Genomic DNA, 19880 nt, shown 5'->3' with positions numbered 1-19880 from the left:
CCTAAACATTATCCCTGTTGGTGTCAGAGTTTAGGAGAAGTTATTCCCCCGGGCTCCAATCACTTAAGCCACCATCATCCTACCCGGATAATCCAATGTCACTGCACCTAGAAAACATCAGTGTTATGTGAATAACAATCCATAGAAATACCGCACATTGGACAAATAACCTAAAAATGTTCAGGACTGAAATATCTGATTATTTAAAATACCCTTTGCAGCTGTAATCCTATAGTCCATACACTTTGGTAGATTATTGTTCAGATTATAATGATGTTTTGTTTTGAAACTATAGAATGACCAATCCCATTCCTGATAGTTAATCACCTATAAGCTTTTTGCTATTGCAAATATTTGCTAATGCAAGCTAAAACGAGGACCTGGAAGCAGAAAATAAGAGGCACACAATTCCATAAGCTGAAAGAAGAAATCTGTATTTCTTAATGCAAGCTGGGAGTGAATTATATTTGTACACTAAAACCTCCTTGACTTTGAAAAAAAAACAATGACTGAGGGAACTGTTTTAAGTTACAGAGAGTTAGTCAAAAAAAATAGCAGCCAATGTGTTTCTCTTATACTGAAATGAGTTATGGGTAGAGCCAGGATTTTGCCGTGCCTTTTCATAGCTTTTTTTGACGATTTCACCAAGATATTGCGTTTTTCACGATCGAATGCCTAAATCAGTGGGCGTCCACCGACTGAACCCCTTCCTGACGGCTGGATCATGACATTCCATAATTCCGGTATTCCCGTTTACCTGCACAGAGAAACTAGAGTAGTTACCTGGTCACGACCTTATTTTTTAGGAACGGGAAGCATCAGGGTAAGATGAACTAAATAATAATGTTGTACACTATTACACTTATTTTATGTTGTTGAGGTCGGTAACGATTTAAAAACAGTTCCATGAATACATGGAGGTCTTTTTTAGAAATTCATTCTTGGGTTAGTAGCATGAATGACAAAGCCAAAAGTTGTTGCTCATGAAATGGTGATGATGGATGTTCAGTCTCTGCAAACCTGCTGAAGTATTTACTTCATATGCTAAAGTATTCTTGTTTGGGTTAATTCGATAAGTGTTAGTCAGTAGTTCTTGCACCTTGGTAATTTTGATCATAAGTGAAGTAGATTACAGTCGATCCCTCATTTTGTTCCCCTACAATCACCTAGTTAGAAAAGTAAATGAGATGGCATAAAAGGCTAGCTTGTCACCACATGGGTTTTGGTTTGAATCCTATATTTTTAGCCAGCATTGTTTGACTCTGTTTCCCTATAAAGCCATGGGCATTTAAATACTGAAAAATCAGACTGATATGTTAAGTTTCCCAAGTTGTGTTCTAACATTGGTATTATATCAATCTGATGGAGAAGGCGAAGCATTCCTTTTGTGTTTCACACCCTGCCAATCGTGGGAAAATAAATTGTTCTACAAACTTAAAAGTAATCATTTTGAAGGCAGTGGATCGGTTTGTAAACAACTTGGTTTGTTCTCTTGATATTGCTAGTTATAAAATCATGTATGTGTGCATGCTCTTATCCACTAGAATTATCAATTGAGCAACCAACATATTTTACAGACATTCCTAATACAATTTTTATTTGTTTCTTCAATCCATTATTAGTCCACACTGATGCTAATTTTGATTCCTGATGTTTCTCCTTTTCATTATCTTAAAACTAGCGCGTAATTTGCTTATAGAGATCGTGTGTTACTTCTGTGAGGTTTTCTGTTATAATTTGTGTCGCTTTTGGCCAGAAAATTACACTTTTTTGTATGAACGTATAGTCTGCAGGTTTGGCTCTTAATTCGCTGTTGATCGATGTGCAGTCAGATAGTCTTGAAATGATGAAAAGGGACACCCAAATGCTGGAGTCTCAGTATTGTCAGCCAGCATCTGTGGAGAACATGGATAGATGATGTTATGGATCAGGACTCGTCTTCAGACTCTGATAAAGGGTCATGTCCTGAAATGTCACCTATCCATGTTTTCCAGAAATGCTACCTGACCAGCTGAGTTACTCTGGTATTTAGTTTCTGTATTGGTTACATCAGTATCTGCATTTCCTTGTGTCTCCAGAGATGAAACGATGTCCCACCTTTGTGTCTTTTCAGTACTTGAAGCCCTGGCTTTCATGCAACAGCTCTCTCTTCTTCATATCTTGCATTGTGTTGTATTTACCACATGTCTTGTACCATCCTTGCAGATCAGTGTTTTGTAAATTTCTTTCTTGTTTCTTTCTTGGTTATATTTTATCATTTAAAAATAAATTGGATAGTTATATGGATGGGAAAGGAATGGAGGGTTATGGTCTGAGCGCAGGTATATGGGACTAGGGGAGATTATGTGTTCGGCACGGACTAGAGGGGTCGAGATGGCCTGTTTCCGTGCTGTAATTGTTATATGGTTATATGGTTATATGGTTTCATGCAGAAGCACGATCCTCCCCAGAGCAGCATTCCCTGTCTACACTATTTAAAGATGAGAGACCAAGAGCAAGAGCAGAATATGGCGGCCAGCAATGGTGAGGTAACCAAAGTGACCATGAATGGAGATTTGTCCCCAGACAAAGTTCAGAATGCTGCTGTAGAAATAATTGAGGAAACAGACTGCACTGCCACTGAGCAAAACTCTGTCACTAATTCAGTATCTCTCAGTAGCTCAGGGGCAATGAACTCTAAATCCTTGGAAGAACGAGAAGCCTTGGGTGGAATCATTGCAGCAGGAGCCCTGGGGCAGGTGAAGGCTAAAGTAGAAGTATGCAAAGAAGAATCTATTGGTAAGATGTGGCCGTTTTACCCAGAGGGGACGCCGAAGGACGAGAAGCCGAAGCCAAGAAGTCGAAGCCAAGATGCCGAACGGACACCACGTCGAAAAGCCAAGAAGCCGAAATGGACATGAGGCCGAAAAGCCGAGAATCCGAACGGACACAATGCTAAACAGACACGACGCCGAAAGGACACGAAACTGAACGGACACGATGCCGAATGGACACGATGCCGAAAGATCACAAAGCTGAACGGACACGAAGCCGAACAGGCATGCCGCCGATAGGACACGAAACTGAACGGACACGACGCCGAAAGATCACAAAGCTGAACAGACACGATGCCGAACAGACATGACATCGAAAAGCCGCTGAACGGACATGACGTCTCCACGGACGGGATTGGTCCAACACCTTGTCAGTCAGCAACAAAGGTCAGCGATTGGTCCAGACCCCCGTGTCCATTTGGCGTTGTGTCCGTTTGGCTTCATATCCTTTCGGCGTCATGTCCGTCGGCTTCGTGTCCTTTCGGCCTCGTGTCCATTTGGTACCTTGGTCTTTCGGCATGATGTCCGTTCGGCATCTTGGCTTAGGCTTCTTGGCTTTGGCTTCTCGTCCTTCGACGTCCTGTCCGCACACGTTAATATTAATAAGATAATACCAGATAATTTGATAAAAATGCAAGTAATCATGTGCAACCAGGCAGCTGGTCATTTAATGTAGCATATCTTTATATTATCATTTTTAACCATATTTTGGTGATGGAAATAAATGCCTTTTTTGTCAATAATTGCCTTTTTTGTGCCTTTTTTTGTGCCTTTTTTGTAATTTTATTATGACTATTTGCTTGCCTATTTCAGAGTTTTTTAGTGCCTAAACGTCCTGGCTCTAGTTATGGGCCAAAAATACAGTAAACCTTCAACAGATTCATTTTCATTCTTGCCTCCTGTGGTAACCTGACTGCCCATCTGGTCTTTGCTTCATTAAGAGTCAAGAGAGTAAAGAGTGTTCAATTGTCATATGTATCAACAATGGAACAATGAAATTCTTCTTTACAGTAGCATAACCAGCCTGTAAACACTGCACTTGAGACCTACAGCGCCAAAACAGGCCATTCGGCCCACTGAATCCGCACCAACCAGCGATCACCCCTTACACTAACACTATCCTGCACAATAGAGACAACTTTACCTAAGCCATTTAACCTACCAACTGTACATCTTTGGATTGTGGGAGGAAAATGGAGCACCTGGAGAAAACCCATGCAGTTACAGGGCAAATGTACAAACTCCATGTAGTCAGGGTTGAACCCAGGTTTCTGGCGCTGTAATACTCATACTGTAATACTTGCAGTGCTCATACATAACATAATAAACCAAACAAAATGTTAAAAACCTTAACATTTGTGCAAAAAGAGTTCATAGTGCAACCAAGGCAGATACTAGTTCTTAGTTTAGTTAGTATTTTGTAGTGTTCAAAATGTTGTTGACTAGAAGCTGTTCCTGAACCTGGAAGTCACAAATATCAGACTCCTATACCATCCTCCCGATGGTAGGAGTGAAATGAGAGCTCCTGGTTTTGTGGGTCCTTGATGATGCTAGCACCTGATAGATCCCTCCGATGGTGGGGAGGTCAGTACCCATGATGGTCCTGTGATCTCCCCCCCCCCCCCCCCCCTTCTCTCCAGACAAATACATCTCAACCTATGGCAGTACTTTGAAGGATTGGAAAGCCTTCCATTACAAATAGTCAGATTGTTCTATTTTTCTTGTTTCTGTAGCAATCTAACGGCAAAATCAAGATCTTCTAAAGTAAAACGTGCTTCCCGCTAAATTAGAAACCTACTGAGCACGGTCCAATCTGAAGTGGAATTAGCTCCACTCCAAACAGGTGTTGAACAATAACACTGGGTCGCTGGCATTCCTGGTGGTGTTTTCTTTTTATTTTACATTTGGGAGTGTTCTGAATTACTTAACCTCCTTGTTGGAAATCACTTCATAGGCTGCAATTCATCTGGATGACTGGTGCTTTTATGCTACAGTAGATTGCTTTTGTGCTGAATCACTGTCCTGAAACCTTAAGCTGAAACTGCCTTTGTATTTACAATGGATTTTGGCTGACCAAATGTCTGATAGGTTTTACTGCTTTGTTTTATATTCAAGTCAAGATTGTTTTATTGTCAAATATCCCAGATAGAACAATGAAATTCTTACTTGCAGCACACAACAGAATATGTAAACATAGTACACTGTAAACAATATAATAAATGAGAGAGAAAATAAAAGTTCAGTTGTGTATGTATATACCTACATACAAATACACGTATATATAGATCATATATCATGTACATATATGTGTGTATGTGTGCGTGTGCATGTATATATGTGTGTATATCTATATTACTAAAAGTCTGATCTTGACCACTTCCTGTTGTTCTCTATATTGCTTTTAGAAAAAAATGCTGCCACTTACGGCTGTGATTTTTGGCCATCTTGCTCAGAGTGACCCTCTGCTGCGCAGGACAAGAGGATTTTTCCAATCGATGAAAAATAAAAGAGTTATTAGTGTTTAAAAAATGTTGAGATTCTCTCTCCTGTAGGCCATGCCCCTTCTGGAGGGACTATCAAACATGGACTTCAGCGGCGGGCACAGCGTGGAGTCTCGGCGTGGAGCGGGCGAGCCCTCACCAGGGCTCACCGGAGTGGAGCACTCTGTTTTCTGGTCCGCAACAGCCTGAAGCTCCGGTCAACGTGGCATCCGCAGCCTGGGATCCCAGGACTGCCGGCCCGCAGCCAACTTCTACTGCGGGCACGGCATGGACTTACCATCAGGAGCGGGGTCCCTCACTGGGGATTCCTGGAGAGGAGCTTCGAGTGCCGGCCCTGCAGTCTGCGGTGCTTCTGGGTGCATCGCGGCGGGAACATTAAATCTCCGATAGCCGGCCTGCGGCCTACACCAACCTGAAGCCACGGTCTCCGGTGGGGAGGCATTGATTCAGGACATACCTGGACTTTTTACCTTCTCTGCACATCAGGATGCCCGCAGCGACGGCTGCGGAGGGTTGAGGTCTCGACCACGGGGGAAAATGGAGGAGGACTGGCCAAATGTTGTGCCTTCCACCACAGTGATGAATGCTGTGGTGGATGTTTGTGTTACATTTTTAGTGTGTTTCTGTGTGTTCATTTTCATTGTACCACTGCTGGCAAATTCAATTCACTTGCACTTTATGTGCACGTGACGAATAAAACTGATTGTATTGTATTGTGTGCGTGTGTATATATACACAAGCACACATATGTACACACAAAAAATATATATTAGATTATTAGATACATAGAAACATAGAAAATAGGTGCGGGAGTAGGCCACTCGGCCCTTCGAGCCATTCAATATGATCATGGCTGATCAACCAAAATCAGTTCCCCGTTCCTGCTTTTTCCCCATATCCCTTGATTCCATTAGCCCTAAGAGCTAAATCGAACTCTCTCTTGAAATCAGATTGTAGGAACTATTGTAGGAATAAAGAGGGCAACAATTGCCATCTGTAAACCAACAATGATTGAGGTAATTTCCAATGGCCACCATCTTCCTTGACCCAAGCAATTGCTGTCCCTTATGTGAGATTTTATTGTTTGGCTATTTTAGATCTTTATTAAGAAATATTGCTCTCTTTATGAAAATTGGTCTATAGCTCCTAAAAATCACAACTAGAAACATTAACTCTGCCGAAGAATACGGCAGTGTCTTCAAATACCCATTGGTGTTTCAGTAGTTCAATTCCACTGTTAGAAAGGTAAGTGGTAAGAATTGGTAGGTATTTATAAAGCTGGAAGTCATAGAGTCATAGAGTTGAATGAATGAATGAATAAGTTTATTAGCCAAGTATGTACACCTACAAGGAATTTGCCTTGGTGCTCCGCTCGCAAATAACAACACAGCATACAGTAACAATTAAGAATGACACATAAAACATTAAACCTTAATAATAAAACATTATAGTTTAAACGTGTGAATGAAACAAAATACCAGAGCAAAATGAGCCTACAGACGTTTGGTTATTGAGTAGAGCTCGTGGAAAAAAAGCTGTTTTTTAATGTCTGGCTGTGACGGCTTTGATAATTCGGAGTCGCCTTCCAGAGTGAAGTGCTTCAAAGAGTTTGTGGCCAGGGTAAGTGGGGTCAGAGATGATCTTACCCACTCGCTTCCTGGCCCTTGCAGTGTACAGTTCATCAATGGGGGGAAGGTTGCAGCCAATAGAGGCAGCACGGAAATAGGCCCTTCAGCCCAACTTGCCCATGCCGACCACGATGCCCCATCTACACTAGTCCCATCTGCCTGTGTTCTACCCATATCCCTCGACGCCTTTCCTATTCAAATGGAATTGGAGAAGATAGATGTATTTTCACATGTTAATTTACCCAGCACATTGATGCAATCACAAAGAAAGCCCATCAACGCCTCTAATTCCTTAGAAGATTGCGGAATTTCGGTATGCCAGCGAATACACTCTTGAACTTCTTCTGGTGCACAGTAGAGAGCATATTGACTGGTTCCATCACGTTCTGGTTCTGCAACTCAAATTCCCAGCAAAAAGTGGTGAACACTGCCCAGTCCATCATGGATACTGACTCCCCACCATCCAAGGGCCCAGTCCATCATGGATACTGACTCCCCACCGTCCAAGGGATCTCCAAGAATCGCTGCGTCAAAAGGCAGCCAGCATCATTAGAGACACACACCACCCTGGCCATGCTCTCATTTCACTGCCATTGGGAAGAAGATATAGGAGCCTGAAAATTGTAACATCCAGGTTCATGGGCAGCTTCTTCCCTACAGCCATGAGGCGATGAAACACAACAACCTCCAAATAAGTGCCAAACTGCATGGTCTTTTGGACATTAATTTTGATTTTGCACTATTATTTATTCGTCTGTTTGTTTGTTTTATATATACAGTACAGTGTGTGTGTGTGAGTGTATGTGTGTGTGAGTGTGTGGGAGTGTATGTGTGTGTCTGTCTGTGTGAGCGAGAGTGTGAGTGTATGTGTGTAAGTGTGTTTGTGAGTGTGTATGTGTGTCTGTGTGTGTGAGTGTGTGTGTGTGTGTGTGTGTGTGTGTGTGTGTGTGTGTGTGTGTGTGTGAGTGTGTGTGTGTGTGTGTGTGTGTGTGTGTGTGTGTGTGAGTGTGAGTGTGAGTGTGTGTGAGTGTGTGTGTGCATATTCAGTACATATGACAATTAAACACTCTTGACATTTTGTGATGCAGTTGCTTTCTGATAGAGCTATTTGAACTTTCTTAATAGTGCACCCCATTTATCAAGTGCTGTATTAACTGATGGAGCTGCATTTCAGCCCTGCCTTTGTAGTATCTATGGGCATCCTGAAGCCTAACTCCCTCTATCAGCTGAGCAGAGAAGGGAACGTACAATGTGACCAATGTGTCCAATTTTTTGTACCTGCTGAACCTTACTGTGTTATTCTTTCCATGTTGTTCTTAAGCATTGAACGGACAGAGGAAAAGCAGGAATGGCTGAAGGAACTCCAGCTGTGATATAATGTCCATTGATGCAACATGGTGGCATAGCTGGTTGAGCTGCTGCCTCACAACACTAGAGATCTGAGGTTGCATGTTCTCCCTGAACTCTGTGGTCTTCCTCTGGGTGCTCCGGTTTCCTCCCACATCCCAATGGTGTGAGTGTTTGTAGGTTAATTGGCCTCTGTAAATTGTTCCTCGTTGGTAGGGAGCGAATGAGAAAGTGGGATAACAGAGAATTAATGTGAACATATGATCAATGATCGAATGGACTCAATGGGCCAAAATTCCCTGCTGTATCTTTAAACAAAACTAAAAAGACATTTGTCACACTCATATACTGTAGCAGATTGGAATAGACAATATATGTTATCAAAGATGGAAACAAAATGCTGGAGTAACCCAACCATTTGGGCAGCATCTCTGGAAAAAATGTTCAGGTGACATTTCGGGTCGGGTCCCTTCTTAATACTGATTGTAGTGGGGGGTGGGGGGGAACTGGGAGTGAGAAAAAAACCCAGGAGAAATCAGTCACTTGAAACATCCAAGCCACTAACTGTATTTACAGTATCTGTGCATTAGTTTGATGCTCTTGCCAAATAAAATAGATCTTGCAACAATTGGCCAAAAATCAAAAGCCTTAAGTAAAACTGATCTTTATCCATGATTAATTGAACCTGATTCATGCTTGGGGTTCTTTGTAGAACGCCTTAAAAAGTTTTCCTCTTGCATTATGTGAAGGAATTGACAACGTGCTTTGACCTGCTGCTTGGCCGGCTCATACAAAATACTTTGTGCCTTCCGTTGCTGTTAACATGCTCCTTCCATGCATTATGATGTGAGAGGAGGAGGTGATATGGGTGGCTGATGGTGCAACCTTTCTGCTGGGATATTGGAACTCCTTGTTCATGCAGTCAGCAGGTTCTCAGTGGGCAGACTTCTGAAGCCGTGGGCTTTATGCTGGGAAGCATTTACAACATTTAGCAGTGACGCACCTGATAGCGCTGCTGCCTCACCATGCTGGACACCCGGGTTCAAACTTGACCTCGGGTGCAGTCTGTGTGGAGTTTGCTCGTTGTCCCTGTGACTATGTGGGTTTCTTCCGGGTGCTCCGATTTTCTCCCACAACCCGAAGGCATGAATGATTGTAGTTTAATCAGCCTCTGTAAATTATCCCTGGTATTAAGGGAGTGGGTGTAAATGTGGAATAACATAGAACTAGTGTGATGGATGAACAATGATCAGCATGGACTCAGTGGGACGATGGGCCTGTTTCCATGCTGTATCTTAAATACAGTCATAACACTCATATAGCAGGTTGAAATAGACAAGACATTAGTCAAAGATACACAAAATAATAATAATAATAATAATAATAATAATAAATACTTTATTGATCCCCTCAGGGAAATTCAGATGTCCAGAAGCCCCCAACCAACAAACCCACAGATTCAAAACTAACGCAGACAGAACATACATAGAATGCAATGTGGACACTACCTGAGAGCAATAAATACTTTAAAAGACCAATAATTAACAATTAAAAATTACAAAATGCATCCCCCTACAGCCTAGCGGTCCGAATTATAAAATCTAATGGCTGCAGGGGTGAAGGATCTCCTGAACCGCTCCGTTCTACAGGGCAGGGAGACGAGCCGGTTGTTGTTCCGAGTGCTCTTTTGACTCTCCAGAATTACATGGAGGGGATGCCCGGGGTTTTTCAGGGTGGCCTGCACCTTGTGCCTCATACGCCTCTCAAGCACATCCATCCCAGAGTCTACTCCCCCCTCCAGCACTGAGCTAGCTCGTTTAACCAGTTTGACCAGCTTCTTGTTGTTTTTTGCACTAATGCTGTTGCCCCAGCAGACAACAGCGTAGAAAATAACACTTGCGACCACAGTGTTGTAAAACATGTGCAGCATATCATTACACACATTGAAGGATTTGAGCCTTCTGAGGAAAAAGAGTCTGCTCTGGCCTTTTTTGTAGAGGGAGTCAGAGTTGACAGACCAGTCCAGTTTGTTATCAAGGTGCACTCCAAGGTATTTATATGTCTGCACCACCTCAATGTCAGCCCCTGCAGCGTTGACCGGCTGAAGGTGGAGCTTGGACCTGCCAAAGTTAACCACCATCTCTTTAGTCTTAGTTGTGTTCAGGATGAGACAGTTCTCTTCACTCCAGGCACAAAAGGCACTGGTCAAGTTCCGGTATTCCTCCTCCTGCCCATTCCTTACACATGCCACAAATACAAATACTAGGGTAATCCAACCATTCGGGGCAGCATCTCTGGAGAAAATGGACAGGTGACCCTTCTTCGGACTGATTGTAGTGGGGGTGGGGGGGTTGGGGAGGGGGATGAGAGGAGAGGGGGGGACTGGAAGGAAGAAAATATGCAGGACACATGAGTCACTTGCTTGAAACATCCAAATCACTGTATTTACTGTATCTGCGCATTAGTTTGATACTCTTGCCAAATAGAACTGCAATGATCAGCCATAAATCAAATGCCTCAACAAAACCAGATGATTAATTGAACCTGATTCATCCTTGGGGTTCTTTTAGAACTCCTTCAAAAGTTTTCCCCTTGCATTATGTAAAGGAATGGGCAACGTGTTTTGACCTGCTGCTTGGCTGGCTCATGCAAAGTACTTTGTACCTTCCATTGCCGTTAACATGCTCCTTCATTGCATTATAATGTGAGAGGAGGAGGTGATATGGGTGGCTGATGGTACATCCTTCCTGCTGGGATATTGGAACTCCTTGCTCATGCAGTCACCTGGTTCTCAGTGAGCAGATTCCTGAAGCCAATTGGGGGTTATCCTTGGAAGCATTTACAAAATTTAGCAGCCAGCACAGTGACGCACCTGGTGGAACTGCTGCCTCGCCGTGCCGAAGACCCGGGTTCAATCCCGACCTCGGATGCAGTCTGTGTGGTGTTTGCACGTTGTCCCTGTGACTATGTGGGTTTCCTCCAGGTGCTCCGGTTTCTCCCAACATCTGAAAGATGTGCGTATTTGTAGGTAAATTGCCGAACTATGTAGATCAGTGTTAGAATCAGGGGGGAATTGATAACAATATGAAGCGAATAAATGGGTAGGAAAGAACAGCTACAAAGTTTGAATGCTGCAAAGTTTGAAGAAGGGTCTCAACCTGAAATGTCACCTATTCCTTTTCTCCGGGGATGCTGCCTGACTCAAAATGACACCAGTTCCTATCATTCCTCAGTTGTCTATCAGTATAATCAGTAATCTTTGAAAGAGCTTTCTACTTGTTGATGGGAATCAGTCTTATTTGACCCCTGTATGAATACAGATGAGTGAACTACTTCAGATTGTAGTCTAACTAGACCAATAGAAACCTACACAGACTTTACACAAATATAATTTGGAATGTAAAACTATTATTGCACCCAATCAGCTTCTCAACTAGGTTAGATTAAAATAATGCTCCATAAATCTCAAAGGGTATTCAGTCCTGAGTCCTGCAAACCAATACCTATTTTCTGTTAGACAAGTCATCTTTGGCCTACATGAATGAATGTGTTCATCACAGGGGTTAAATCTGCCCAGGAGACCATACTTTGATTCCATTTGTGTAGTGTGGTAGATGGTTTCAACACTAGAGAAAGCCTTGCATCGGAAAATGATTTAGTTTCAAGTTGGAGACACATCGCGGAAACAGGCCCGTCGGCTCACTGAGTCCACACCGATCAATGATCCCCGCACATTAACAATATCATACACACATTAGAGACAATTTACACATATGCCCAGCCAATTAACCTACAAACCTGTACGTCTTTGGAGTGTGGGAGGAAACTGAAGCGCTCGGAGAAAACCCATGCAGTCATGGGGAGAAGGTACAAACTCTGTGCAGATTGCACCGTAGTCAGGATCAAACCTGGGTCTACTGGTGCTGTAAAGCAGCAACTCTACAACTGTGCCACCGTGCTGCCCTTTGATATTTACTAATAATAACAAGCTGGTAACAAAGGCCATATTAAGCCATGAGACCATATGCTTGATCTGGGTGATGAATTGCAAGGAATTGCATAAAAAGGTAAAGCAGGAAGAGTAGGGGAAGAATGTCAAGGCATATAGCTAAGAACGTTTGTAGAGTTTAGTTTAGTTTAGTTTAGCGATACAGCATGGAAACAGGCCCTTCGGCCAATGGAGTCTGCATCGACCAGTGATCCTCGTACACCAGCACTATCATACACTCGCTATTGATATTTGGTTAAAGTTTAGACTTTAGAGGTACAGCTAGGAAACAGGCCTAGGGTCCACCATGTCATAAGGTCATAAGGAACAGGAGTCAAGCACATCAAGTCTATTCCGCCATTCAATCATGGCTGATCTATTTCTCCCTCCTAACCCCATTTTCCTGCCTTCTCCCCATAACCTCTGACACCTGTCAGTGCAGACTAGCGATCACCCTGTTCACCAGCACTATCCTATGCACTAGGGACAATTTATAATTTTACCGAAGGCAATTATCCTACAAACCTGTACATCATTGGAGTGTGGGAGGAAACAGGAGCAACCGGTCAAAACCCACATGGTCAGAGAGAGAACGTACAAACTCTGTACAGACAGAACCGGTAGTCAGGATCAAATCCGGGTCTCTGGCGCTGTAACGCCGCAACTATACCGCCGCGCCACTGTGCTGCCCAAACTCAATCACCAAAAGCAGAATAAAGAAAATGCCCGAAACTTGTGGAACATCACAGACGTTGCCGGGTTTGTTTTGCGTGCTCTGCCGGCATATCATACTGTACATGAGTGCATCAATTAGTGCAAAAGTGAAAAGAAACAGTGCAAAATATGGTGCTGTAGCTACAGAGAAAGCGGCAATAAAAAAAAGTGTAATGGCCATATGGGCTTGTTGATTAAATCACTTATGTCACTGGTTTGCAGAGTTCTTAATTTATTGGGAATGATTTAATAATATCCACCAACCACAGACAGTACTTTATTTAGTTTGAGTTACTGTGGCAAAGATTTGTTGCAGGATTTCCAGAGTGAAATATGGCCTATATTTTCTTTTGGTCTTTCAGCCAATTCTTGGCAAATCATGACTTTTCAGCATGCCGAGAGTGATATCAGATGGAGAGGCATACAGTTTGACATTTACTCAGAATCTCTGGTATAGAAATCCAATGGAACTTGTGGAGTCAACAAGAACGCACTGAACTTCGAAGTGTTCCTGCTGATCTGTCTTTGTCATTCACACAGTGCCATGCACAGTGGTGCAAAGGTAAAGTTGCTGCCTTACACGCCAGAGACCTGGGTTCGATCCTGACTCTGGGTACTGTCTGTACAGAATTTATACGTTCTCCCTGTGACCACGGGGGTTTCTGATCCGTTCTCCAAAGACATGCAGGTTTGTAGGTTAATAGGCTTCTGTAAATTGTAAATTGTCCCAAGTGTGGAGTATGGTATGAGTGTACGGGGCAGCCTCTGGTCGGAGCAGACTCAGTGGGCTGAAGGGCCTGTTTCTGTGCTGTATCTCTAATGCAAGCTAAGGTAAAGTAAAGTATATTCATTTGTCCAAGAGAGAGAGTCAAGTCAAGAGTGTTTTATTGTCATATGTCCCGAAACAGAACACTGAAATTCTTACTTGTAGCAGCACAATAGGTATGTAAGCATAGTACGTTTTAATCACCATAACAACAACAAAAATCAGTATATATAAACAACTAACATTAACAGTGCAAAGACCAAACCAATGTCCCAAATCTATGTAGTTTGGAGGTTATTTGGTGGTTGCAGTGTTTAATAGCCTGATGTGTGTAGGGAAGAAGCTGTTCCTGAACCTGGATGTTACAGATTTCAGGCTCCTATATCTTCTTCCAGATGGCACAAGTGAAATGAGAGCGTGGCCAGGTTGGCGTCGGTATCTGACGTTGCTGGCTGTCTTTCTGAGGCAGCGATCCCTTCCATGGTGGGGAGGTCAGTACCCGTGACAGACTGGACAGTGTTCACTACTTTTTGCATTCCTAATGGAGTGACTGAATTAATTCCCAGGTCCTCTCCATAGCCCCTCGAGCAAACAAACTGTGTGATTACATTTCAGTACAAAATTCTTTATTTTTTCCATATCTTTTTCCTTCTTTTGTGCTGATTTGATGGCTCATCTATGCATCTCCCATTCCAGCAGCATCTTATATGTAACCATGGCAGGAAGGAAGCAAGAGAAGCCAAAATTAGTGATCACATACTGCATGCCTGGTTCAGTCAGTTTTGATTCAGTTGGTTCTCTAACTCAGTGGGTTATTGGCTTAAGCTCCAATGCAAGACTTGGGTTTGAATTTTACAAAATTCTAAAGACTTACGGCAGAGCTAGATTTAAACTTTAGACTTTACTTTTAGAGATATAGCACGGAAAGAGGCCCTTCAGCCCACCAAGTCCGCGTCGATCAGCGATCCCCGTACACTCGTTCTATCCTACACTCTAGGCTCATTTTTACCCAAGTCAACTAAACTACAAGCCTCCACCTCTTTGGAGTGTAGAAGGAAACCAGAGCTCACAGGGAGAACGTACAAACTCCGTACAGTCAGCGCCCACAGTCAGGATCGAACCCGGGACTCTGGTGCTGCAAGGCAGCAACTCTACCACTGCGCTACTGTGCCACCCTAGATGTGCTATCATACAGGATGGTCAATAGAACAAGGCTCTAATCAGGTTATCTGATATGAATGGATAGCAGTCAAAATTATCTAATGTCTATTGTCTATTGGGGTACTGATTGGGGATAATCAGCCATGATCACATTGAATGGGCTCGAAGGGCCGAATGGCCTACTCTACTCCTTCGCTTATTGTCTATTGTCTATAAAATAAGCACATTGCAAGCACTGTATCTCAATACATGTGACAATAATAAACAACACCTATACCATGATAAATACTGATGATTTTAATCTCACTTTCCTAGCCACCAATTATTCCTCCACCTGTACAATAGATTGGCCAGTTACATTTTTTCATGGAAATTTCTCAGAATTACCGTGCATAGATTTACTTCCAAGTTTCCTATGTTACAGCCATGACCAGACTTCAGCTAAAGCTAATTTGTGCATACTGTAAGATTTTCCTGGAGTCTATTGGGAGAAGTGGGATGAGGGGGGGTGGGGGGGGGGGGGAATCTGGCAAGGCTTTGGGATAAGTCATTGGACACATAATCTGTTGGAGCAGTCAAAATGTAATGACTTCAACGATTTTCATAAAAGGCATTGCACCTATCATTATTAATCATCTTTGTAATCACCATGAACAAATTGATTTTGAGAAGTCCGATTCATGTTACGCGCACTTTGGAGAAAGTAACCGTGTTAATTTATTGTGTTTTTGTTCATTATATATTATCTATGTGTTATTGCATCTGCAGGCCTGTCATGCTGCAGGAAGAAATAATTTTATTATTCCATGGTTGGTATATGTGACAATTAAATGGTCTTGATTCTTGTCTCTTGACTCCTTTATCTCAAAGTGACTAGATCTTTCTGTCTATTAGGCTAAGGCCTAATTTGGTGAACTGAACTTTCTCTAAATAATGGATTTATACATCGGCTGAGCAAACCTAGTTTCCACTATTGGCAAAGTTGCAAAAACTGATTCTGTATCCATCATTTAGCACCACAAGGTTTCACAAGACCACGACAAAACAATTTTTGAAATGCTTTATCCAAGCTGCTGATGTCCTGGATGCCAGTGAGTTCATGAATCATAGGCAGCATTCTGAACACAAGTAAGATGTTATTTTATTACATTTAGGTTGTGGTCATGGGCTGACTGTACATGAATTGTAAACATGTCAGCAGAATAAACCCAATTGGCAAATTGATGAAAGCCCTGTGTTCATTTGCTCCAAAAATGATTGCTGTAAAATGACATGATTAAAGTGGGCATTTGCCAGTTACTGTAATGGTTGGCTTGCATTTATTGAACAGACTGGACAGCGAAAGCAACAGTAATAAATGGACAAGATTGCTTCCAATGTCTGTGTGGCGGCACAGTGGCACAGCAGTAGAGTCGCTACCTCACAGTGTCAGATACCCAGCTACAATCCTGACCATGGGTGTTGTCTGTATGGAGTTTATACGTTCTCTCTGTGACCGCCTGGGTTTCCTTTGGGCGCGCCAGTTTCCTCCACATCTCAAAGATGTGCAGGTTTGGAGGTTAATTGGCTTCTGTAACTTGTTCCTAGTGTATAGGATAGAACTAGTGTATGGGTGATTACTGGTTGGCACAGACTCGGTGGGCTGAAGGGACTGTTTCTATGCTATATCTCTAAACTAAATTAACCTTTTACTTCACCGTTGCTTGGTCTGCAATGGTACTTCTGATTGCGGTGGTACCGCAAATTTGGTGACCACTTCCAGTAGCTCCTTAGGATCCTGCACCCCCAGCACACTGCCGTTTTCTTCAGCCACGTCCCCTTCTTCAGGACCAGACCAGCCCTGGCCCGCAATGCTCCCCTCTGTCGAGGGAGATGCATTGGACAGCCCTGGATAAGGTGCTGTTATGGGAGTGCGAGGACTCCCATAGTGAGCTTGCTCCATCTCCCGGAGCAAGTCACGTTGGAGCATTTGCTCCATCAACCGCTTCATGCGGGTGAGGCGGCACCTCTGCTGCACTCGGGCAGTGCATCCTCCTGGCCGGACTCGTCTGAGTCTATCGGCCGGACCGACTTCTGCTAGGCTTTGCCTCCAGCCCGCTGCGCTGACTCGGGCTGTACAGCTCGTGGCGCTGGGCTCAGCTGTGCAGAGTTAACGTGACTGTGGACCGCAAAGACTGCGGTCCAGGTGCCGCTGGTCGCCCCCGGCTGTCGGAACTTTCACAGTTCCCCGCAGCCATACGAGACGCGACCCGTTTTTCTTCCCCTTGTCCATAGTGCTACAAGACAAAGCACAACAAGGGCAAGAAATACGACCTTAGAATAAAAATTCTTACCTGTAGGTCCGTTTTTTCCATTTTGCCGCGGGAGAGCTCTTCCCCCGCCTGTCGCTGGTGCAATGCGTGAGACGATATGTCATGCATGCGTGCTGGCGGGGTCTTCACGTAGTCACTCACGTGACTCCGAAGTAATATAACCTTTTACTTCACCCATTCCTTCTCTCCTAAGATGCTGCCTGTCCCGCTGAGCTACTCCAATTTTTTGCGTTTATCTTCAGTTTAAACCAGCATCTGCACTTCCTTCCTACAAACTTGTACACCATTCTGATTTGTTTGTATTATTATAATTACTCACCTGGAACTCCAGAAAGTCTTACATAGCACTATAGTAACAGCAGCATCTTAATAAGATGTACACGTTCAAGAAGGGGGCCTGCTCCTACAAGGGAAACAATATAATAATTTTTACTGACCTTAAGTAGTATTAAGTAGCATCACCAGTAGCATCGATACATTGAATATCACCACTGACCAGACTCCTAATTGGACCAAAAAAAGACAAAGTGCTGGAGTAACTCAGTGGGTCAAGCAGCACCTCTGGAGAACATGGATAGGTGACTTTTCTGGTCGAGACCCTTCTTCAGACAGGACCACCTATCTATATTCTCCAGATATGCTGCCTGACCTGCTGAGTTGCTCCAGCACTTTGTTCTTTGTTTGTAGACCAGCATCTGCAGTTCCTTGCATTTACACTTAACTAGACCAATAGCTTAAATACAGGTAGGTTAATTGGCTTTGTTAAAATTGTAAATTGTCCCCAATGTGTAGGATCATGCTCGTGCACGGGGTGATCGCTGGTCTGTGTGGACTCGGTGGGCAAAGGGCCTGTTTCCGCGCTGTATCTCTAAAGTCTAAAGCCTAAAGTCATTGGTAGATTCTGAAGACAAAGCTGAGTATTACTGCTGCATAACGATTGTAAAATGAAATATCATTCAGCACAGCAAAATGTAATTGTGATACATCTGTGATTCACTGCACAGATGTACTAATGAATATTGGTCGATGTTGCAGCTTGTAGACAAGGATTCCCCACTGACAGCTGCAGATGATACAGGAAGATGTCAACCTGATGTACAAGCACTCTAAGAGAGTGGACCAGTCTGAACATGTAGCAAATCAAGTCTTTCATCATTCTACACACACAGGTTAGAACTGGAAACAGACCCAGGCAGTCGAAATGGGGCACCGAATCATCACTTCAAATGTTTTCAGGAAACAGATTAAAAAGAACTATATGTGAAATGTACTGGGATCATTTGTGTTAACCGCAGCACAGTGGTAGCGGTAGAATTGCTGCCTTACAGCGGCAGCGACCCGTGTACGGTCCTGACTATGGGTGCTATCTGCCGGGGGTTTGTACGTTCTCCCTGTGACTGTGTGCATTTACTCTGGGTGCTCCGGTTTCCTCCCACACATCAAAGTACAGGTTTGTAGGTTAATTGGCTTCGGTAAAGATAGCAAATTGTCCCAGGTGCATAGGATAGTGCTGGTGAACAGCACGGACAGGTGTCAGAGGTTATGGGGAGAATGGGATTAGGAGGGACAGATAGATCAGCCATGATTGAATGGCGGAGTAGACTTGATGGGCTGAATGGCCTAATTCTACTCTTATACCTTATGATCTTATGACATTATGACCTTTTGACTCGGTGGGCCCTTGGCCTGTTAACGAGCTGTATCTCTAGTCTAAAGTTTAACCAAATATCAATAACGATTCAGATGCGTTTCTGTCAATGTACAGTTTGGGAGCTGAGCAGAGGAATATAATCTCAGACACTCTTACAACTAGGAAAGTGGGTGACTCAACTGTTCCATGTCAACTTTTGTCTAAAAGAGAACAGGTTTCCCTACTCGCACTCAATATAGATTGAAGTCAGGCATGTAGGTACTTGTATGGCAGCTGGTATGACTGAGGAGTAGAAATGGAATTTTGCTGCACATGATGTATAATGATGGATTATAGAATCATAGAGTAACACAGCACAGAAACAGATCCTTCGGCCCAAATTGCCCGTACCGACCAAGATGTCCCATGGATACTAGTTCCAACTGCCCACGTTTGGCCCACATCCCTCTAATTCTTTCCTATCCATGTACCCATCCAAATGTCTTAAATGTTAAATGTCTGAAGAAGGGTTTCGACCCGAAACGTTGCCTATTTCCTTCGCTCCATAGATGCTGCCTGGCCCGCTGAGTTTCTCCAGCATTTTTGTCTATCTTAAATGTTAAATGTTGTTATTATACTGTATAGGTTGTTAGTGTCCAACAATGGACATTGGTATCCGATACATTGTCCAGACCTCCATGTGGTAGTACAATTCTGTGTCTTTAAATGTAAGGCGGTGTTCATTTTGGTCAGATTATTGCAGGAAGAGTATACCTGTGATTATTATGATGAAACATGATGATGGATGCATTCCTGATGTTGACTACGTGAATAATCGCAGAACCACAGTGAGTTAAGCCAAGAGGTTGCCAGTTGCTCATAAGTCAAAGGCGATTGCGGAGGTCGAGCGTTGAATAAATAGAACAAAACATAGAACAGAATGTCAAACAGTGCAGCACAGCTACAGGCCCATTGACCCACAATGTAATGTCATGACTAACTTTCATTGGCCTGCGTATA

At 43.3% G+C, this 19880-nt stretch overlaps 1 protein-coding gene across 1 annotated transcript; it reads left to right on the top strand.

Annotated features, from left to right (window-relative positions):
- Positions 1–683: 683 nt before the first annotated feature.
- Positions 684–18340, top strand: LOC116976486. The gene is made up of 6 exons (XM_033026380.1): positions 684–823; positions 2433–2778; positions 10426–10429; positions 15208–15381; positions 15933–16046; positions 18235–18340. Exons 1-6 carry the CDS (start codon positions 725–727, stop codon positions 18338–18340), a joined length of 843 nt encoding a protein of 280 aa, XP_032882271.1. The 5' UTR covers positions 684–724.
- Positions 18341–19880: the final 1540 nt, after the last annotated feature.

This window comes from Amblyraja radiata, chromosome 8 (genome assembly GCF_010909765.2).
Source record: "Amblyraja radiata isolate CabotCenter1 chromosome 8, sAmbRad1.1.pri, whole genome shotgun sequence".
Classification (NCBI taxonomy): domain Eukaryota; kingdom Metazoa; phylum Chordata; class Chondrichthyes; order Rajiformes; family Rajidae; genus Amblyraja; species Amblyraja radiata.
Note: the sequence above shows the minus strand (reverse complement) of the source record. Positions and strands in the feature narration are given on the sequence as shown.